We start from the raw sequence: 18,573 nt of genomic DNA, 5'->3' as shown, positions 1-18,573 counted from the left end.
GAATGTGGATAGTGAGGATTATCTAAAATTTATGGAATGTGTCATCAACATTGCTAGCCCCAGGTAGGCTTTTCTGCCTTATCTTTTGAGTCACTGGATTTCTATCCTTGATATTGATTATTTATTGTTTTCCCCATAGATGGACCATTAGGGGGCATCTGTTTACACATATACCTCTCTCTCTATGGTTACACCAATTGATCCAAATTGATTCATCCCTATGACTCTGGAGCCTCTAAAATATTTTAAATTTATTCATTGAATATACAGGTAATTAAGTGACCTAAGTTTTGTTGTCACTCGATCTTTTCCAATCCAGGAAATTAAATTCAAGATGTATATCTGTGTATTTTATATTTGTTATCTTTTTTGTTTTTCTAAAAATCTTTTTTCTATTTTTTGACTCTTTAGTGACCATTTACACAGTGCCTGATAATAAATCTCCTGAAGAAGCCATTGGTATGGCGAAACATGTAGAGGTTCATTCAGTTTGCACCCGTTTATGTATTGTATGATCATATTGGACATATTCATGTCTTTATACTACTTTTAATGTTCTTTAATAAATGTATATTGTTTTCTTCCTTTTTGTTGTATCTGTGCACCTTAAAAATTCCAAAATCCTTTTCTGAAATAAAAAGAATATGATAAAGGATATTGAGAACCTGGTAATGATAGTATACATATCCCGTAACTGGGAAAAAAAGAAATGTATAAGATTAATAAATTATAAAAATGGACAATTATAAAAGTGCAAATAATAAATGATGCATACTATCCCCTTTACCTTTGCTTAAAAAAACTCTGGTTTGGAACAAAAAAAATGATGCATAATAATGCATTATTAAATATATTATATAGAAATACTTATGTGCTAATATATGATCAATTTCACTTAATATCTTAATGAAGAGCCGCAAACATGATGAGTGCACTCAACCACTGCAAACAAATGATAAAAGTATATGTGAATGGTGAGCTTTTTCCACAATTTAAGTATTGTGTGTCAAATGTGTGTCAAAACTTATAAATATCACTATAATATAGTTTTAAATAGTAATGCACCAATCTTAGACACAATAACCACATTCAGTGAAACCATGCAAGAAAAATAAGCAATATCCCAAAAAATTATATCCAAAAAAATGTATATAGTGCACAGACATATAGGGGTGGATTTACTAAAGGCAAACAGACTGTGCACTTTGCAAAGTGCAATTGCACTCTGCAAGAGCAGTTGTTCCAGAGCTTAGTAAATGAGTAGAAGTCCTGCTGACTTCCACTATCCACTCATGTAAAAGCAAAAATGCTGTTTTTTTTTCTTTCTCTTGCATGTGTTTGGGTACTCTTTGCAAATTGAAGCTTTACCTCACTCACCAAGCTCTGGAGCAACTGCACTTGCAGGGCAATTGTACAAAGTGCACAGTCTATTTGCCTTTGGTAAATCAACCCCATAGTGTCCTCATCCAGTGTAACATCCAAAAAAAGTATTAAAAAAAAAGTCCAAAAAAACATTTTAAGTGATCCCGCAATGAGTTAAGATGCTCTATTAACAGACACTTTTCCTCTATTTGCCAGAGTAATCTTTTAAAATGAATATCCACCACCAGCCACCAGTGAGTGAAATGGCCGCTCACCTTAAGATATGACCATAAGGTCAAAAAATGCCCTTTGATCTCAATAGAGTCTCCAGGTTTTGTATACTTCCCCTTGCTAGGAACCGTCTCGCCCAAGATCCCCTTGCTGGGACTAGCTGGATCCACTCCTCACGCCTCCATTATATGCTCTTTCCTGCAGTACTACTCCTAATCTTCTGGTTCCTTTCACATGTGTTGTTTGGCTTCTGCTATCACCATGCATGATAATATAGCTGTATATTCAGCCAAAAAAAAGATGCCAGAGAGAACCTACAAATATAACAAGAAGCAAATGCCCACCAGGGGAAAAAAAATGCCAGAGGGAACCTACAAAAAAACAACAAACAACAAAAAACGTCCATAGCCTCCCTGACGGTATTCCCGAGTGTGGCTCGGGGTTAAATTTCAGCACCATTGGTGGTAACCCCCAACCACACTTGGGATTGCATTGCAAAATCCTGGTGTGGTATACTTACCTTGTGCCCAGGATCCTGCGATGTCCCCCCGCACTGTCTGTGGGCTCTGTCCTCCGCCCAAAGCCTCTCTGTGCCAGGCTCTGTTCCCTGCGAGCGTCGTGACGCATGGGGCGGGGTCTGGCGGCAAATTCAAAAAAATGTAAAAATCATAATACATACTTACAGATTACAGTACTGTATGAAATCATTTCCCATCCCTTTTGTCCCCAGTGCTTTGTCCAATGCCCTGCATGCAGTTTTATATGATATATACTATTCTTTCTGCCTGGAAACTGGAGATTGTCCATAGCAACCAAAAAGTGTCCCTTTACATCAAAAGTGGCTTTAGACCAGCTAGAAAACAGCAATAGTAAATTAGATCACTTGCAGAATTGCACGATAGTGAATCGTGGGGAAATTTATTTTATTATTATTATATTATTATTATTTTTTTATTATTTATATTTATTTATTATATTATAATTTATGATTTTGTGTTTCAAACTTCATCCCGGGATATCTATTAGGCTCTTGGTGGACAGATTTAAGTGTGTTATTGTTAAGAATTACAGGCCTACAATAAAAAAAAGCCAAATTTCCATGCAAAATAATTGTACTGCTTTCAGCACCTAAAATCCGAAATAATCATACTGCCAGGGAGGTTAAGGAAAAATTTGAGACACAGCAGGCAGGTTCAACCCCCTAGTATCTACCAAAAACTGAAAAATAAAAGACAAATAAAGCCCAACTTAATCCAAAGGTTTTTTTTTTCTCAAGAATGTTTTTATTATATATATATATGTCTGTAAGAGTTCCGATATTGTATTCTTCCCATGGGATGATCCCTATTCGGAGGTCTAGTAAATGTGAGACAAATTACGTATTTAAGTGTAATCCCTTAAGGGTCTTTGGTTATCTCTTGTATTTGAGAGGATGATACTGTGATGAGCGGGATAAATTTGTATAGTGCTAAGTACTTAGGCTGTGATGTTACTGGGTTGTGTTGACGGTGACATCCTGTTCAGGCCATTAGATATAGGTTGTATGTTTATCAAAGAGGGTCAGTGGGTGGGGGGAATTAGGGTAGGCCAAGGGGAGTGAGTATGGCTTTTTTTTTTTAATTAATATATTTTTTGTATTGGAATGTGAGGTTAAGGGTTACAACTTCTGTAATATTTTAAAAGCTGGTTCTGTCCTCATTTGGAATATTTCTCTTTCTTCCCTTCCTGTTTTGTTTGACAGTGCAGTAAACAGCCTGACTATGGTGTCTGCCTGGGAGTAATTACAAGATTTCCTGAACAGAAATATCATGTCTCTGGGCAGGTAAGATACTTCCTAGATGAGAATTTCACAATTTACCACAAGTTCAGCATTTTTAGAGTTTTCCAAAATAAACAAAAAAGTGCTTTATTAGTTTACCGATCTTTGCTATTTATTTTTCTAAAAACCAAATATTTTAGCTATGCAAGTAAGCAGACAAATGTATATATCCTAAAAAAAATAAATAAAAAATAATTGTTAAGGTTTATTAAGCAGATGTCATGTAAAACTGAAGGATAATGATAAATATAAAAATGAAACAGAAGATTATCTTGACACAGAAAATGCCTTTGCTATGCAAGTAAGCAGACATAGGGCACATGCAAATGCATATATTAAAAAAATATATAAATAGTTGAAGTTTATTATTTGGATGTCAGGAAGACTGGAGGATAATAATAATGATATTATTAGTAATCATAATACAATTAATTAAATTAAATATTTTAAATTAAAGTAATGGAACAGCAGATTATCTTGGCACATTCCACGAGTTTAAGGAAATGAGTCACGTTTAGGTTTAATTATTTCAATCTATATATGGTTGATAATAGCTGAGATATCTCACTAGTCACTTGTCAAAGGAATAGAAGATCAATTTACTAAATGTGATATGTAAAGGGTTGTCCAACACAGAGATTTTTGTCTAGTGACACATCTAACATTGTTTATCAAGGGGTCATGTGCTAACAAAGGATATATAAAGAAGTTATTTAATGTAATCAAATTCAGAGTACTGTTGTCCTAAAGACAAAGAGTTGGGTAAAATACAACACAATGAAGAGAAGACCTGGATTTAGAATGAAGGGGCTTTGTATATTTCTCATATTCTTGCTAACACCAGGTATGTTTGCATATTACCATACTACAACAGACATTAGATATTACTAGCTTGTAAAAAAAATTAGTAAATCCTCCTTTTATTTATTTTTTTGATGAATTTGTATCACATATACTATTGCTATTGTTTATAGAAATATATTGTACTTTTTCAACTGAATAATTTAAAAAAGGTAAAGGGCATAGCCAACAGACACATGCAAAAAATATACCAAGTCAATGTGATCCCAAGTATTTGGATTAGTATTGTTTACAATACAAGTATTTCAGAGAAACTTAAGCTCCAAAAACCAAGGTGTAGTTAACTTGTGAATAAGGATTATAATTCTAAAGAGTGACTAAGAATGCTTGGCTGTTTTGTAGGATATCAGTGTACAAGAATCAGGGATTATGAGGGATAGAAAATAACTTAAACACGTTGATTGATAAAGTCTTTATTTTCTCATTTACTTTTGTCTAGCTGGCTCTCTTTTTGGCTAAGATAATGAAATGATGGTTAGACGTGGCTACAAATTGTCAGCATTGTTGAGCATGCTTATGGTTAACTTTTTAATAGGAATATAGGCAGCCCCAGGGTTACAGATTGTCTTGCTGGCTCTGCCCCTGGTCAGAAGATTTCACTTCACTTTCTGTCCCTGTGACAATTCGATTTTGACCATTTTGGGTTGTTGTGGAAACAAGGATTGGTGATAAAGCTTCAGAGACACCTTTTTCCCATGATAACTCTTATGCCCCGTACACACGGTCGGATTTTCCGATGGAAAATGTGTGATAGGACCTTGTTGTCGGAAATTCCGACCGTGTGTAGGCTCCATCACACATTTTCCATCGGATTTTCCGACACACAAAGTTTGAGAGCAGGATATAAAATTTTCCAACAACAAAATCCTTTGTCGGAAATTCCGATCGTGTGTATACAAATCCGACGGACAAAGTGCCACGCATGCTCAGAATAAATAAAGAGATGAAAGCTATTGGCCACTGCCCCGTTTATAGTCCCGACGTACGTGTTTTACGTCACCGCGTTTAGAACGATCGCATTTTCCGACAACTTTGTGTGACCGTGTGTATGCAAGACAAGTTTTAGCCAACATCCATCGGAAAAAATCCTAGGATTTTGTTGTCGGAATGTCCCAACAAAGTCCGACCGTGTGTACGGGGCATTACAGGAGTGAATTTCCCTGCCTAGGGGTAGATTTCCTCTCATTTCCTGTTGTCTCTCTCTGTTTGTAAGTATGAGTTGTATGTAAGTCAGGTGTTTGTAACTCAGGGACCACCTGTATTTCATGAAAGCAGTATTGAGGAATTTGTGTAAACAGATTTATTTAGTACCAGGGCTATTAGGACTAAAAATGTGAATTAGTATTAGGTCACCATTGGATACATCTGCCTCTGTACATGTGCATATTTTTTTTTACTCCGAGGGGTCAATATACTAAAGGATACTGCATGCAATATGAAGGTCACATGACTAATTTTTCAGAAATGTCGCATGCGATAATAAAACAGTAAATTCATCAAAGTAAAATATTGAATGTGAGGTAAATACCGCACATTTGTTAAAATAGTGAGATAAATACGGCAAAAAAACATGAGATTAATTTATTAAAGTCAATTGACTAAAAAACACACATAATCGTTATTTTTCACCAGGTGTTTGCTGGTGGTATTTTAGAAATGTACAAATTAACAATTAGAAGAAGTCTGCACTGGCCAGGAAATTAAAGTATACAATGTATCAGTGTGAGAAAATTCTCCTCTGAGCTCAGGAATGAAAATATATGGTAACATTTCATTAGAGGGAGATCGGTTTTGTGAATGAAATCACCATAGAATGTTTTCATAATTTCACAATATTGCTGAGTGCCTTCTGGTGCAGTGTTAGCCTGGAGCAAAAAAAGTGAAAAAATAACTCCAAAAATAACACAAAATTGAAATGCTAAATATCGCAAAATATAAATATTTAACACATTTGGTAAATAACGCATGTTGAGATAAATACCGCATGAGTTATTTTAACTCAAAAATTCATGCAGCATTTACCTCTTAGTGAATTGACCCCTAAATCTTTACTGTTGAATGAATTTGAAAGGCCAACTCAACCCAAAACTGATATTTCAGCCTTGCTGGGTTACTGCCAAGCTAAATGACACACATTTATATATCTAGTGGAATCCAGTTGTAAGATATAGGATTTTCAGTTTTCTGCAAAAGCACAATAAAAAAGTTGAACTCTATTAGTTTAGAAGACAAAACTACTGCCGAAAATTGACTTTTCTAAGCGTTAAATAAAAAAAATAAAACCTCCAGCCAGAAAGACAATATCAGGCTTCTGCAATAGTCGATCCAATATGCAGAATATGCAGAATAAGCAAATGAGGTCTAGGTGAGGACATATTTATTGTGAAAAAAGGCAAGCAACAAAAGCTACTGTAGTGAATTCTGTCCACTGGAGTGTATAAATACTTTAAAAATAGAATTTGTATTTGAATATGCTCATGATGAATAATATCCAGTGATGTTCTTAAAAAAAGTGTTTTTAAATTTGGAGTGTACATATGGTTCATTAGTAGTAACAAGTAGGAAAAACATTGTCATAAATGTTACCATAGTTAGCCAGAGGGTGTTGATCCAGTAAATATACAGCTATAAAAGAAGATACTATGTAATTACATGCTGCTCCATGCTGTCTGTGTGGTTTAATAGGTAATAAAAAATAAACATAGGACCATATTCACATACATACACACATAAATTTGTGAATGGGCAGGGATGCCCAAAACCCTTGATCTTGTATACACCAAAGTATTGCTACCTTTGGAAACAAATTTATATTCAGCATTAACCAAATACTGCACTTTTTCTGATTTTTATATGATCAGTAGAGCAGAACCTACCTATGGATTTCACCCGATAGGTAAGGTTGTAAACATCAAATTTATGTATCAAACTGTAAAAAAGACTACTTGAAAACATTTTTTCAATACATCTTCTAGCCAGGTTGAAGCACGTGTCCTACAGTTTACTGTTTATGGGAATTTCATGTATATTTGTGAATTCCATGTAAATTTGTATTTTGTACATAAGCCTACTGCAGCAATAAATTATTCAGTGTTTATTTCTATAGTTAATTTAGTTACTATAGGATTGTAATCACATCATATTTATCTAACTATGACTAACTAATTTACATATTTATCTAACTAGACTGTTAACGTGATTACTGCTATACTGCTATGCCAATGCCTTTTTTATATAAATTGACGTATTCCTAATGCAAGCTCATATTCTGAGAATAAAGAGGAAATAGTAACATATATCTGGGTCAGAAATGGCTTCTATGCTCACCGGCGACCAAAGAAAGTCCAAAGCTTAATATCCAAGCATGTCATATCACATCAAGCTTAATACAGCAAAGGTATTTGCTCCATTGTTAAAGTGGAACTTCACCTGAGAAGTGAAGTTCCGCTGATCCTCCTCCCCCCCTTTGCATGTATTGGATTTTTTTTTCCTGGGAGTGGGTATTTCACACAACCTCCTGGGATGCGTCACATGTCCCAGGAGACTGAAGGACCATTTAAAAAGCACAGAATCTCTCATGCATGCACAGTGGGAAGCTGGCTGTGAAACACCAAGAAGTCACAGCAGGCCTCCCACAAGCCAGATCGGAGCCCCGGGGACCTGAAGACTGACGAAGAACCAGCCCGGGTGATGACAGTGCTGGATCCCTGGATCCCAGTGCTGGTATGTGTCTCTATAATAAAAAAAAAAAAATGCTTACTGAAACACTTCTTTAGGTCCAATCTATAACCAAAAAGAATATATGCATGTAAAGTGAGCAAAACATAGTCATATAACAGTGATGGTGAACCTTGGCACCCCAGATGTTTTGGAACTACATTTCCCATGATGCTCATGCACTCTGCAGTGTAGTTGAGCATAATGGGAAATGTAGTTCCAAAACATCTGGGGTGCCGAGGTTCACCATCACTGTCATATAGCAACAAATGTTCAGAAATACATACAGGAATTCAGTGCCCAGAATAAAATAATGAGAAGGAAATGAGGAGGAAGAACCTAACGTTTCAGGGGTGTACCAGGAGGTTCCTGAGAAAGGGTGTTACTGCACCCCTGAAATGTTGGGTTCCTCCTCTCTCTTTTCACCAGGGTCTAGCTCTGCTTTCTTTCTCATTTTTCTATTCTGGATATTGACTTCCTGAAATATTAGTTACTATATGACTAAGTGGTGTACACTTTACCTATGTAAATACGTGTATTCTTTTTGGTCAGGGATTGAAATTAATAATGGAGCAAATGTGTTTTCTGTATTATGCTTGGTGTGATATACTGTACTTGGGTATTTGTATCTATTGTATAATTGTGCTGATATGCTAATACAAAGTTATTGCAAAAGCATTCTTCTTATGTGGGGTACTTACCCTTTATATTTAAAATGATTACACTCAAATTTGGCCCAGGCTTTCAGAGTTTCAATGTGATCTAATTTTTCAAATTCGGATTTCAAATTGCATATAATTTAAGGAGGGTCAGTGTTTGGCTTCAAAGAGAGCTGCTAGACAAGCTATTGTCATGTAGTAGGTATGAAAACACCCTTCCTTCGCTAATTCAAAGATAAAAATGGGAAAAAATGAGTTAATACACAAATCCTTTAAATTACAAGTTTGGATAGTGCCTTAAAACTCTTTGTGGTGTTACAAAACCACCACAAGCAATAATGACAATGTAGCTTTGGCTGGGAATTTATATTTTTTAACAATGGGTTTTGCCTACAGACCCAAATATAGGAGTTTTGTTGATTTTACGTATCACTAGTAAAAAAATAAATGCCATGATTCACAAAATGATTGTACAATTCTAAGCAATGTTTTCTATGGCATTCAGTAGTAAATTTGAAAAACCTTTAATTGAGGGGGTAATCTTTAAACATTTTATTTTACTATTGAACAACCTTCTTGATCCCCTTCAATCTGGATTTCGCCCCCAACACTCCACAGAAACTGCTCTTTTAAAACTCACAAATGACCTACTAACTGAAAAAAACAATGGACACTATTCTATTCTCCTACTTCTGGACCTTTCAGCTGCCTTTGACACAGTTGACCACCCCCTCCTCCTCAAAAAACTTTACTCCCTCGGTCTCCGTGACTGTGCTCTTCAGTGGCTCTCATCCTACCTATCCCAATGCACCTTCAGTGTCACTTACAGTTCTACTTCCTCCACTCCACTTCCCTTCTCTGTCGGGGTCACCCAAGGTTCTGTTCTTGGACCTCTTTTATTTTCAATCTACACCTCTTCCCTGGGTCAGCTGATAGCCTCTCACAGCTTTCAATATAATTTCTACGCTGATGACACACAAATCTATCTCTCCACCCCTCAACTCACCCCATCAGTCTCCTCACGCATCACTAACTTACTAACCGACATATCTGTATGGATGTCACACCACTTCCTCAAACTCAACTTGTCCAAAACTGAGCTTGTAATATTTCCTCCCCCATGTGCCTCTTCCCCTGATTTATCTGTCAAGAGCAATGGCACAACCATCCACCCATCCCCACATGTCAGGGTGCTAGGTGTTATCCTGGATTCTGAACTCTCCTTTCGGCCCCACATCCAATCACTTTCCAAAGCTTGCCGCCTCAACCTCCACAACATCTCTAAACTACGTCCCTTTCTAACCAATGAAACCACAAAGCTCCTGATTCACTCCCTGGTTATCTCTCGTCTCAACTACTGCAACTCCTTCCTCATTGGCTTACCTTTAAATAGACTATCCCCCCTTCAGTCCATCATGAATGCTGCTGCCAGACTCATCCACCTTACAAACCGCTCAGTGTCTGCTACCCCTATCTGCCAATCCCTCCATTGGCTGCCACTCGCCCAACAAATTAAATTCAAAATACTAACAATAAGTTACAAAGCCATCCACAACTCTGCCCCCAGCTACATCACTAGCCTAGTCTCAAAATACCAACCTAATCATCCTCTCTGTTCCTCCCAAGACCTCCTGCTCTCTAGCTCCCTCATCACCTCCTCCCATATCTGCCTCCAGGACTTCTCCCGAGCCTCACCCATCCTCTGGAATTCCCTACCCCAATCTGTCAGACTGTCTCCAAATGTATCCACTTTTAGGCTTTCCCTGAAAACTTTCCTCTTCAGAGAAGCTTATCCTGCCTCCATCTAACAACTGCACTATTTTCTCCACTAGCTCATCCCCCACAGCTATTACCCTTTTGTATAACTTGACCCTCCCTCATAGATTGTAAGCTCTAACGAGCAGGGCCCTCTGATTCCTCCTGTATTGAATTGTATTGTAATTGTACTGTCTGCCCTAATGTTGTAAAGTGCTGCATAAACTGTCGGCGCTATATAAATCCTGTATAATAATAATAATAATAATAATAATAATAATATTTATTACACCATTTATAAATCTGTGAATGATCACATTACTTGCAAATCTTATAACGGTGAACTATTAAATGGATTGTAAGAAGAGGTTTCACCATGTGAGACAGAAAGAAAGAAAGAAAGAAAGAAAGAAAGAAAGAAAGAAAGAAAGAAAGAAAGAAAGAAAGAAAGAAAGAAAGAAAGAAAGAAAGAAAGAAAGAAAGAAATACAGAGAGAGAGAAAACGCAAGAAAAGCATCAGTATGTAACTATACAATGCAAAAGAGTCAAGACTCGTAGAAAACAAACAAAGATAGAGGAAAGCGAGCAGAGGAAAATAAACTTTATTTTTACTTACTCGAGATGACAGGCAAGTAGATAGCACAGTCCTCTATCATAACTGGTGTAGCTTTCTATCCTAATAATTCTCTGCAGCTTGACAAGAATTATTTTTCTAACTCAAAACCTATAATTAAACTATTCAGGGTGGCATAATGAGGTGTAAGGTACTTTTACTGTGAATGACTGATTTGCTTCCAAAAGAAACACCCAAACCCAAGCACACTATCTCTACACAATTACCATATAGCAACTATCATTGTTATTATCGGTGTAGGCTCCTGCAATTAAGAACCTCTAAATGTGTGTGAGAGCAGTCACTTTTGACTTGGTTTAAAGATGTAGACTCCATGATGTCATCCTCATTCTTATTTCACTACCTAGGGAGTCACTAACCTGAAACAAGTATGCAGCCAATGAGGTCTGAAAAGTCAGATCTCAGGTTATACAGTCGTGTCCCAGGTTTGTGAATAATCTGCAAAGGCAGCTTCCATATGTCTATCTTCTTGTCTGTGAGCACAGTCTAGTTATGTGGACAGTAACTAAGAAAGGATTGAGACCAGTCAAGCAATGAACACTTTTAAAAGGTGGTAAGAAATGGAACCCTTCCCCCCTATTTTTATTGTGATAAGGTTGCTTTAAAAATATATACTGTTAGCCTTATTTAGTAAGTGGTTTGCAATTGCAACTAAAGAAAATCTGGCTGAACTTTGAAAGAATACTTATAATATTCCCATTGCATACGTTCCTAGAGATGGCAAAACATTAGGTGGGTGCTGTAGCAACTACCAGCTGGAGATTGGTCACATCATAAGCAATAGTATGTATTGGCATCAGTCCACAGATCTTTTAGATAATTTCCAAGAATGTATTCAACTAATCACATCATGATTTTAAGGTGCAACAATTCAGAGCCATGCAGGACCTGCATGACCTATCACATTCCAGATGAGGGGGTCCTGCATGGCTCCACAATGTGTCACCTTACTGCTGTGATGTGATAACCTAAATAAACTCTTGGACATTATCTTAAACATCTGAGCTGTGCTGGAGATAACAGGTCTCCGGGTGTGACAACATGGCTCTGTGCTTTAAAGCTTTTTATTTTCATTATAATTTCATTATCTGTATCTGTCCGGCTATCTCCTACTCTGTCTATATTTAGGTGATCACTTTTTATTCTTTCATCAGCTCAAGCCTCACAGCAGTCATCCAGCTCCCAGGACGAAGATGGCAAAATTTGCCCCCCCCCCATGTGGAGGGGGCTGGGCTAATAGCGGTGCGTGGAGAAAAAGCCTCCATTTTCACCTTTACAGATGTGATGGAGTGTGCATGTTTTGCACAGCACTTACAGGGCAGTCCATTCATTTCAATAGGCTGCCCTATGCATGACGAATGCACAAAATAACCTTTTTTTTAAAAAATCACACTGCGTTAAAAGGCAGGTGAATGAGAACAAAAGCAAGGTGTGTGTTGTGTCATTAAAAATAATATCGCCAATGCACACCTGTAAAAAGGCTGTATGTGTTTGTGTATTGCAGGAATACATGCAATTCTGCACACATTCCTGCAATGCACAAATGTCTGCCTAGGGAAGGGGGAATGATTTAAAATTCAAAGAGGTCTGGTTGCTAAAATTTGCAACTCTCTCTCCAATAAAACATTAAAGTAGGCCAATCACATCCACATTTCAAGTAAAATAAAATAAAACCACTTTACATAAGGTGTCCTCATCAGAGTCCCTCTTTATATCAAGTGCCCCCTTTACATAAGGTGTCCTCATCAGAGCCTCCCTTTACATCAAGTGCCCCGCTTTACATAAGGTGTCCTCATCAGAGTCCCCCTTTACATAAGGTGCCCCCCTTTACATCAGGTGTCCCATTTAGAGACCCTCTTTACATCAGGTGCCCCCATCAAAGTCCCCCTTGACATCAGGTGTCCCATCGAAGTCCCCCTTTAGCTCAGGTGTCCCATAGTGTGCCTCCATATATCAGCTGACCCATCACAGTGCCCCCTTACACAATGTGCCCTCATCAGAGTTCCCCCTTACATCAGTTGTCATCCCCCCTCCCCCTTGTACTCAAAGCTCTCCTGGAATGAAGGCAGCTTCTCCTTCCTGTCTCAAGTAATGTGATAGGTCACATGACTGTCAGTGAGGAGTGGCACCAGGGGTGCGCCCCTCCACCTCACCACAGCACGCGGGGCAAGTGCCCACACTGCATTACAGTTATTACCTTTTGTACCACTTGCCCCAACCTATTAGATTGTAAACTCTTATAAGCAGGGCCCTCTTAACTCTCTTGTACTTTATTATATTGTAAGTGTACTGTCTCCCTTTATATTGTAAAGCACTGAGCAAACTGTTGGCGCTATATACTGTAAATCCTGTATAATAATAATATTAATAATATTTTTTCAGTGGCTAGGGGCAGGCTGAATGGGTGCTGCATCAGTACATGCTCAGTCAGCCATTGACTTCACATATTTATTGGATACAAGAATAATGCTATCTCCCTGCTATAATTCTGGACTCTTTTCTGGTTCACCAGGAAATTTTGGTCATCCCTGGACACCTTTGTGTATTCCAGCTTCTACAGTTATATTCGCCAAGGTCCCTGATAGATATAAATGACAGGTGGTTTACTTCTGCAAAGTTAAACGTGATTTTCCTTCGTTTTAAAGTGACCCTTTAAAGTGATTTTCCATAGTTTTGGATATAATCAGAAATGGTTAGAACCCCTGTTGAGATGTTCCTGCTATTTTGGCTGCATTAGAGAAATTTCTGCTCACTTCCTCTGCTACTGACATAATTTTACAAGACAGGAAGTGAGAGAAACTCTCCATCAGTAACACAGATTGAAATATATATCCCTTACAGCATTCTATGTAGCCTCCCTTGCATGCAGCCACTAGCATTAAAGTGATTATGAGGGAAAAAAATGTATGTAAAAAATAACAAGCATATCATACTTACCTGCTCTGTGCAATGGTTTTGCCTCTTTTTGGGTCACCCACCGATGCTATGGGCCCCTCTTCCTTGCCAGGTGCCCCATAGCAAGTCTCTTGCTGTGGGGGCACTTGTGCGCGCTCGTTTCTGAGCCAGCTCTCTGTGTCCCTAAGCCCCACCCCCCACTCCTGCCTCACTGGCTACGATTGACAGCAGTGGGAGCCAGTGGCAAGGCACTTCCCTGCTCATTTTTCCTCCCCTCCTCCTTTCTCTAACTAATAGATTGGCTCACGTCTGTACTGCACAGACTGTACACTTTTAGTATTCCTGTTCTTGAACACAGAATGGAATACAGGGTGATGTTAAGATCTAGAAAATTTTTCAGAGAACCAGGACCAGATCAGTAGACCAATCATAAAGCAAATGTGTTACTTGAATAAAGACATGCAAGTCACAGGTAAACCCAAAAGAGGCAGCTATTAAGCTATGAGCATATATTGGTTTAGTTTCCAGACTTACCTGTGAGATCCTGAAACAGTACACTGTGTACGCTATGGCACCTTCTAGCTCTATAACATACCCCTTTGAAGCATTGATATTTTCCCCACCACTTGTGCCTTTCTGACAGATATAATGAAGATAATTAGTATTGGAATACAGAATGGTTCAGGCCTCCTGAATGTTTAGGCTCATCTACAGTGTATAAATGCTTTTAGGATATCATCCAACAGGCATAACCTATTAAAATTGTGCAATATACCTACCCAGACTAAAGATTGGGCAACACTTGTTTATCTAGCTGTGTTAGGAGTAATATATAGCAGCTATTAAACACTTAATGCAAATATGTTGGACACTATGTATTAAAATACTTTCAATATTCAAACAGTCAGGGATCAGATTTTTTGATGTACAGTAAAGTACACTGTATATATAAAATATTATATATTGTACTCATAAAGACACACATGCTGCTTCAATCATATATATATTTACTGTATATATACAATATACAGTGTCTCACAAAAGTGAATACACCCCTCACATTTTTGTAAATATTTTATTATATCTTTTCATATGACAACACTGAAGAAATGACACTTTGCTACAATGTAAAGTAGTGAGTGTACAGTTTGTATAACAGTGTAAATTTACTGTCCCCTCAAACACACAGCCATTAATGTCTGAACCGCTGGCAATAAAAGTGAGTACACCCCTAAGTGAAAATGTCCAAATTGGTCCCAAAGTGTCAATATTTTGTGTGGCCACCATTATATTACTAGCACTGCCTTAACCCTCTTGGGCATGAAGTTCACCAGAGCTTCACAGATTGCCACTCGAGTCCTCTTCCACTCCTCCATGACTACATCACGGAGCTGGTGGATGTTAGAGACCTTGCGCTCCTCCACCTTCCATTTGAGGATGCCCCACAGATGCTCAATAGGGTTTAGGTCTGGAGACATGCTTGGCCAGTCCATCACCTTTACCCTCAGCTTCTTTAGTAATGGGGTCGTTATCATGTTGGAATACTGCCCTGCGGCCCAGTCTCCAAAGGGGTGGGATCATGCTCGGCTTCAGTATGTCACAGTACATGTTGGCATTCATGGTTCCCACAATGAACTGTAGCTCCCCAGTGCCAGCAGCACTCATGCAGCCCCAGACCATGACACTCCCACCACTATGCTTGGCTGTAGGCAAGACACACTTGTCTTTGTACTCCTCACCTGGTTGCCGCCACGCATGCTTGACACCATCTGAACCAAATAAGTTTATCTTGGTCTCATCAGACCACAGGATATGGTTCCAGTAATCCATGTCCTTAGTCTGCTTGTCTTCAGCAAACTGTTTGCGGGCTTTCTTGTGCATCATCTTTAGAAGAGGCTTCCTTCTGGGACAACAGCCATGCAGACCAATTTGATGCAGAGTACGGCGTATGGGATGAGCAATGACAGGCTGACCCCCCACCTCTTCAACCTTTGCAGCAATTCCGGCAGCACATATACGTATATTTCCCGAAAAAAAACCTATGGATATGACGCTGAGCATGTGCACTCAACTTCTTTGGGCGACCATGGTGAGGCCTGTTCTAAGTGGAACCTATCCAGTTAAACCGCTGTATGGTCTTGGCCACCATGCTGCAGCTCAGTTTCAGGGTCTTGGCAATCTTCTTATAGCCTAGGCTAGTGATGGCGAACCTTGGCACCCCAGATGTTCACACCTGAGACTTTGTAACACTAACGAGTCACATGACACCGAGGAAAGGAAAATGGCTAATTGGGCCCAATTTGGACATTTTCACTTAGGGGTGTACTCACTTTTGTTACCAGTGGTTTAGACGTTAATGGCTGTGTGTTGAGTTATTTTGAGGGGACAGCACATTTACACTGTTATACAAGCTGTACACTCACTACTTTACATTGTAGTAAAGTGTAATTTCTTCAGTGTTGTCACATGAAAAGACATAATAAAATATTTACAAAAAAGTGAGGGGTGTACTCACTTTTGTGAGATACTGTGTGTATATTTAAAAATGTCTTAGTTCAGGACTAAAAAAATACGCTTGAAATATACAATATTTATTTTGGTCAGGCAAACATGATTTATTTTTTAAGTACTATATATTTGCCACTTTCAGGAAACAAGTACATGTATACCTGTTTATATAAACACTATTGTTTGTATGTTCATGCTCCACTGTATACAGTTTTCTTAAGCAAATCATTGAATCAGTTTCTTACCTTGACATTCATACATGTGCGAGTTGGGGAATACAGGCTAATCTGTGGGGGTGCCTATGATTCTTATTTAGCACGTTTTGGATTCATGAAACTGAATAGTGTTGCAGCACCATGCGGTTCTATGTGGCCACATTTAAAAAAAAAAGGGTCAGGGACATTTCCCGCAGGTACAACAGACTATTCAAATGAATAGGAGGCTCTGCCCACACAGACGCGAGCCACGCCCCCTGCACAAGTGTAAATCTTACAAGTGTAAGCCTTAGGTTTTACAGACACTTTCTATCCAAACAAAAGCACTCGCTGCTCCAGGTGAGACAGGAAATCTAATGATATCATGGGTACCCGCCTCGGCTCGCCTCCGCATACGATCAACACTGAAGAAATGGCTGCACTCCAAGATCCATCAAAATTCTTATTTAATGAACAAACATCCCAACTGTTACAAACAGTTCAAATGGTAGACGCATTTCACACACAAACAGGTGCGCTTATTCACCTGTTAGTGTGTGAAACGCGTCTACCATTTGAACTGTTTGTAACACTTGGGATGGATCTTGGAGTGCAGCCATTTCTTCAGTGTTTACAGACACTTTGCAGTAGAACTACAGACAAAATTTTTTTTTTTCATTTTGGATGAAGTAAGAGAGGGTTATACTCCTGTCATTTTTTTTTCCATCTGTGTCCCATTAGGGAGATTTACCTTTACTTCCTGTCCCACAGCCAAAACAGGAAGTGAGAGGAAATCCCTGCAAATTAAGGGAATCCCTAGGTCACCAGAAATTCCATATTGGAAGATTTCCATATTACTTTTTTGGGGACAGCCCAAAATCTGTGATTTTCTTTTACTTCCACTCTCAGTGATAACGGTAAACAATATGAATAGAGAGGGTGAATCTCCCTAACAGGGGCAGGAACAGAAATAAAACTTAGTAGTTCTAATCCTTCTCCACTCTTTCCAAAACTAAAAAAAAAGTTTTGTCTTTAGTTATACTTTAGTACATTTTAAAAAGATGATGTAGATAATGTGTGGGAATCTCAATATGATTGCCATAGAACAGTTAGTATGCTGTGTATCTTGGGAGAATTGCCTTCTAAATGGAGAGACAAGGGGTCCTTTAACCACTTCAGCTCTGGAAGATTTACAGTACCCCCCCTTCATGACCAGGCCATTTTTTGCAATACGGCACTGCGCCACTTTAACTGACAATTGCACGGTCGTGCGGCACTGTACCCAAATAAAATGTATGTCACTGTATTGGTGTCACTGGTCCCCAAAAAGTGTCACTTAGGGTCATTGCTGCAATGCCGCAGTCCCGCTTAAAATTGCAAATTGCCGTCAGTACCAGTAAAAATAATTAAAAAAAAATGTAAAGTCCCTAAATCAATCCCCTATTTTGTAGATGCTATAACTTTTGCACAAACCAATCAATATACGCTTATTGGAATTTTTTTTTACTAAAAATATGTAGCAGAATACATATTGGCCTAAATTTAACCACTTCAGCCGTGGAAGAATTGGCTGCTCAATGACCAGGCAATTTTAGGCAATACGGCACTGAGTCGCTTTAACTGACAATTGCGCGGTCGTGCGACGCTGTACCCAAACAAAATTGACGTCCTTTTTTTCCCACGAATAGAGCTTTCTTTTGGTGGTATTTGATCATCTCTGCGGTTTTTATTTTTTGCGCTATAAACACAAAAAGAGTGACAATTTTGAAAAAAACACAATATTTTGTACTTTTTGCTGTAATAAATATCCCCAATTTTCTTTTAAAAAAGCAAATGTTTTCCTCAGTTTACGCAGATATGTATTCTTCTACATATTTTTGGTAATAAAAATTCCAAAAAGCGCATATTGATTGGTTTGCGCAAAAATTATAGCGTCTA

At 38.3% G+C, this 18,573-nt stretch overlaps 1 protein-coding gene across 1 annotated transcript in view; it reads left to right on the top strand.

Moving 5' to 3' along the window:
• The first annotated feature begins 4,133 nt into the window (after positions 1-4,133).
• The window catches only part of LOC141107847 (uncharacterized), a 31,447-nt gene continuing 17,007 nt past the window's right edge, over positions 4,134-18,573 (top strand). The window contains exon 1 of the mRNA XM_073598871.1: positions 4,134-4,256. Within this exon, the coding sequence (XP_073454972.1) occupies positions 4,190-4,256 (67 nt within the window). The 5' untranslated portion in view covers positions 4,134-4,189. The remainder of the gene's footprint in view (positions 4,257-18,573) is intronic.

Source organism: Aquarana catesbeiana, linkage group LG09, assembly GCF_042186555.1.
Source record: "Aquarana catesbeiana isolate 2022-GZ linkage group LG09, ASM4218655v1, whole genome shotgun sequence".
Classification (NCBI taxonomy): Eukaryota; Metazoa; Chordata; class Amphibia; order Anura; family Ranidae; genus Aquarana; species Aquarana catesbeiana.
This window is presented reverse-complemented; position numbering and strand designations above follow the sequence as displayed.